General features: G+C 44.6%; 1 protein-coding gene across 1 annotated transcript; it reads left to right on the top strand.

The window, feature by feature from the left end:
- Positions 1-1,111: 1,111 nt before the first annotated feature.
- Positions 1,112-2,523, top strand: LOC124254480. Its single transcript, XM_046688288.1, has 2 exons — positions 1,112-1,645; positions 1,774-2,523. The coding sequence occupies exons 1-2, from the start codon at positions 1,112-1,114 to the stop codon at positions 2,521-2,523; spliced, it is 1,284 nt and encodes a 427-aa protein (XP_046544244.1).
- Positions 2,524-3,777: the final 1,254 nt, after the last annotated feature.

Here is a 3,777-nt window from a genome sequence, read left to right as displayed (position 1 = left end):
CATATATTGAACTGATGACAATAATCTTTTCAACGTTACGAATTTGTTTTAAAATACATCAGTTCATGTGTAAACAGTACCTTTAAACAGTATGGAATATTTTTGCAAAATTTAGTTTAGAACAGTTGACTGAAGAAAGTGGTTACATTATTCAGTCTAAAGTTTTGATGGGTAGTATAGATCCTAAAACAAGGGGATAAAAAAGGTTTTGGGTGTAAGTGGAGTATCTGTATTAAACTGCTGCATGGCATCACTTTAAAGTCGGCAGTGGTGGTGTGTGCTCCTGTGCATAGAGCTCAGGTCACAAATCAACTGAAGTTAAGCAACCCACGGAGAGTCCTTGGATGGGTGAGCGTGTTTGACTGGTTGACTACTGAGAGCTTCTGGGACTTAACTCTTGCCCCACAACGAAGCACACGTGACACTTGTAGTTTCACCCTAGGCAAGTGAGTTCGTTCAAAATTACCTGTTCACCCAGCAGTGAATGGGTACCCGGTAGGATAAGTCATATGACTGTTAACCTCCTAGCGCCTTACAGGCAACTTGGGTTAACCGGGGTAATAATGCCTGTGCGCTTTAAGCATGCACAAGGGCGTGGATACAGGCACTTTATAAATGTCCATTATCATTATTATTATCAGCCTTACAAATCGTCAGAGAGTTATACCTTGATATTCGATTAATTCCATGGCATATGGAACCAGCGCACTGACCCCATAAGGAGACGCGAACCTGGTGACAGGTATGATAAGACAGCGCTCTAATCACTTGGCTACTGCCCGAGCCAGTGTTTCAGCCACACTCAAGTCGAGACAGTTGACAATATTACTCAGCAGGCATGTTTCCCCAATAAAGCAGACACTGTTACTCAGCAGGCATGTTTCCCCAATAAAGCAGACACTGTTACTCAGCAGGCATGTTTCCCCAATAAAGCAGACACTGTAACTCAGCAGGCATGTTTCCCCAATAAAGCAGACACTGTTACTCAGCAGGCATGTTTCCCCAATAAAGCAGACACTGTTACTCAGCAGGCATGTTTCCCCAATAAAGCAGACACTGTTACTCAGCAGGCATGTTTCCCCAATAAAGCAGACACTGTTACTCAGCAGGCATGTTTCCCTGCAATAAAGCAGACACTGTTACTCAGCAGGCATGTTTCCCCAATAAAGCAGACACTGTTACTCAGCAGGCATGTTTCCCCAATAAAGCAGACACTGTTACTCAGCAGGCATGTTTCCCCAATAAAGCAGACACTGTTACTCAGCAGGCATGTTTCCCCAATAAAGCAGACACTGTTACTCAGCAGGCATGTTTCCCCAATAAAGCAGACACTGTTACTCAGCAGGCATGTTTCCCCAATAAAGCAGACACTGTTACTCAGCAGGCATGTTTCCCCAATAAAGCAGACACTGTTACTCAGCAGGCATGTTTCCCCAATAAAGCAGACACTGTTACTCAGCAGGCATGTTTCCCCAATAAAGCAGACACTGTTACTCAGCAGGCATGTTTCCCCAATAAAGCAGACACTGTTACTCAGCAGGCATGTTTCCCCAATAAAGCAGACACTGTAACTCAGCAGGCATGTTTCCCCAATAAAGCAGACACTGTTACTCAGCAGGCATGTTTCCCCAATAAAGCAGACACTGTAACTCAGCAGGCATGTTTCCCCAATAAAGCAGACACTGTTACTCAGCAGGCATGTTTCCCCAATAAAGCAGACACTGTTACTCAGCAGGCATGTTTCCCAATAAAGCAGACACTGTTACTCAGCAGGCATGTTTCCCCAATAAAGCAGACACTGTTACTCAGCAGGCATGTTTCCCCAATAAAGCAGACACTGTAACTCAGCAGGCATGTTTCCCCAATAAAGCAGACACTGTTACTCAGCAGGCATGTTTCCCCAATAAAGCAGACACTGTTACTCAGCAGGCATGTTTCCCCAATAAAGCAGACACTGTTACTCAGCAGGCATGTTTCCCCAATGTTACTCCAGCAGACACTGTTACTCAGCAGGCATGTTTCCCCAATAAAGCAGACACTGTTACTCAGCAGGCATGTTTCCCCAATAAAGCAGACACTGTTACTCAGCAGGCATGTTTCCCCAATAAAGCAGACACTGTTACTCAGCAGGCATGTTTCCCCAATAAAGCAGACACTGTTACTCAGCAGGCATGTTTCCCCAATAAAGCAGACACTGTTACTCAGCAGGCATGTTTCCCCAATAAAGCAGACACTGTTACTCAGCAGGCATGTTTCCCCAATAAAGCAGACACTGTAACTCAGCAGGCATGTTTGCCCAATAAAGCAGACACTGTTACTCAGCAGGCATGTTTCCCCAATAAAGCAGACACTGTTACTCAGCAGGCATGTTTCCCCAATAAAGCAGACACTGTAACTCAGCAGGCATGTTTCCCCAATAAAGCAGACACTGTAACTCAGCAGGCATGTTTCCTCAATAAAGCAGACACTGTTACTCAGCAGGCATGTTTCCCCAATAAAGCAGACACTGTAACCGAAAGATGACACCACACAACACAGACGCCCGATCGCTTTGAGACAGTGAGCTTCTCTCATGGATAAATGTGACCTCATAAGATTGAAGGTCCAAGACCGGAAATCTGCGTGTGGCAAAACACACAATACACACCGAGAAAGAGAAACAAAGCAACGCAATTGTTTAGCCACATGTCGCCATTTGCTTTCCGATAATTTACTGCTGTTATTAGGTTGCAATAGAAAAAGAAGATATTGTCAATCCCATGGTCTACTTCAAGATTATTGCACTTATATAACGACTAACATGCACGTGTATGTGCGAGCGCGTGCATGTGCGGGTGCGGTTCTAGTTCTGACTTCTCTCTTATAGTGCCAGGTCAGCGAGATTTTAGTCAACACTGAATACTGACTGTGAGTCGACTAGTCTGTTTTATCACGTCCAAGTAGGACAGCAGCAGCTATTATCTGTCACCGAAGTTTGGTACAGTACAGCCGGGAATCGAACCTCAGACGTCCCGCTCTCCGGGAAGACGCTCTTTCAACTGGACCATGCATGCGGTCTTGTCAAGCTTGACATGGATGATTGCATGTCACTCTCCAAGGGATGATCCTGTCCATGCAATCCAACCTTAATGCATTCTACACAAAAATCCTTTTCTTAACGTTAGAACGTTAGGGATGTACGTTTTCCAATCCTTCAAACCAAGGTAATCTGGAATAATTAATAAACATAAAACAACCTTGGGAATCTTTGCATGTCTTTGCATGTCATGCTCCAAGTACAGCTCAAGTTTGCAGATGTTCGAACCCTGGGCCCCGTTCCTCAAAGCGATCGTAGCGCTACGACAGTCGTAAGCCTATGTTAAAGTATGGGAGTTACAATCATCTTAGCGCTACGATCGCTTTGAGGAACGGGGTCCTGGCCTTTATCGTGACGAGCGACAACAATGCCTGTTCGACTACCCTACTGACGCTTACTCAGCGTCCTTATTCTAAACACCTGTCGGGATAAAATTTGCAGCATCGTCTGGATGTCTACTGAACGCATGGATTAACGGAACCTTTACAGGGATCGCACATTCCAGGCGTCAACCCCGTGCTTCCAAACATATTCCAACTGCAGTTAGAATTTGCAAATGATCTTGACGTTGTGTCAATTGGTACAATAGAAAGCTATCTTCTCTCAGGTAAACGTTTGAATTGCAATAAGGTAAATATCAGCTTGAAACACAAGCAAGATCTGTCACGAATGTACGTGTTTTGAAAATCAAACAGTTCCCA

The sequence above is a fragment of the Haliotis rubra genome, unplaced genomic scaffold (genome assembly GCF_003918875.1).
Source record: "Haliotis rubra isolate DU_JTF1 unplaced genomic scaffold, ASM391887v1 Scf572, whole genome shotgun sequence".
In the NCBI taxonomy this organism is placed as follows: Eukaryota; Metazoa; Mollusca; class Gastropoda; order Lepetellida; family Haliotidae; genus Haliotis; species Haliotis rubra.
This window is presented reverse-complemented; position numbering and strand designations above follow the sequence as displayed.

Excerpts from the sequence above, each read along its gene's own strand:
- LOC124254480 (XM_046688288.1), top strand. The coding sequence starts at position 1,112 with ATGTTTCCCTGCAATAAAGCAGACACTGTTACTCAGCAGGCATGTTTC. Across the intron at positions 1,646-1,773 it reads TCCCCAATAAAGCAGACACT|GCATGTTTCCCCAATAAAGC; the intron begins GTAACTCAGCAG and ends GTTACTCAGCAG.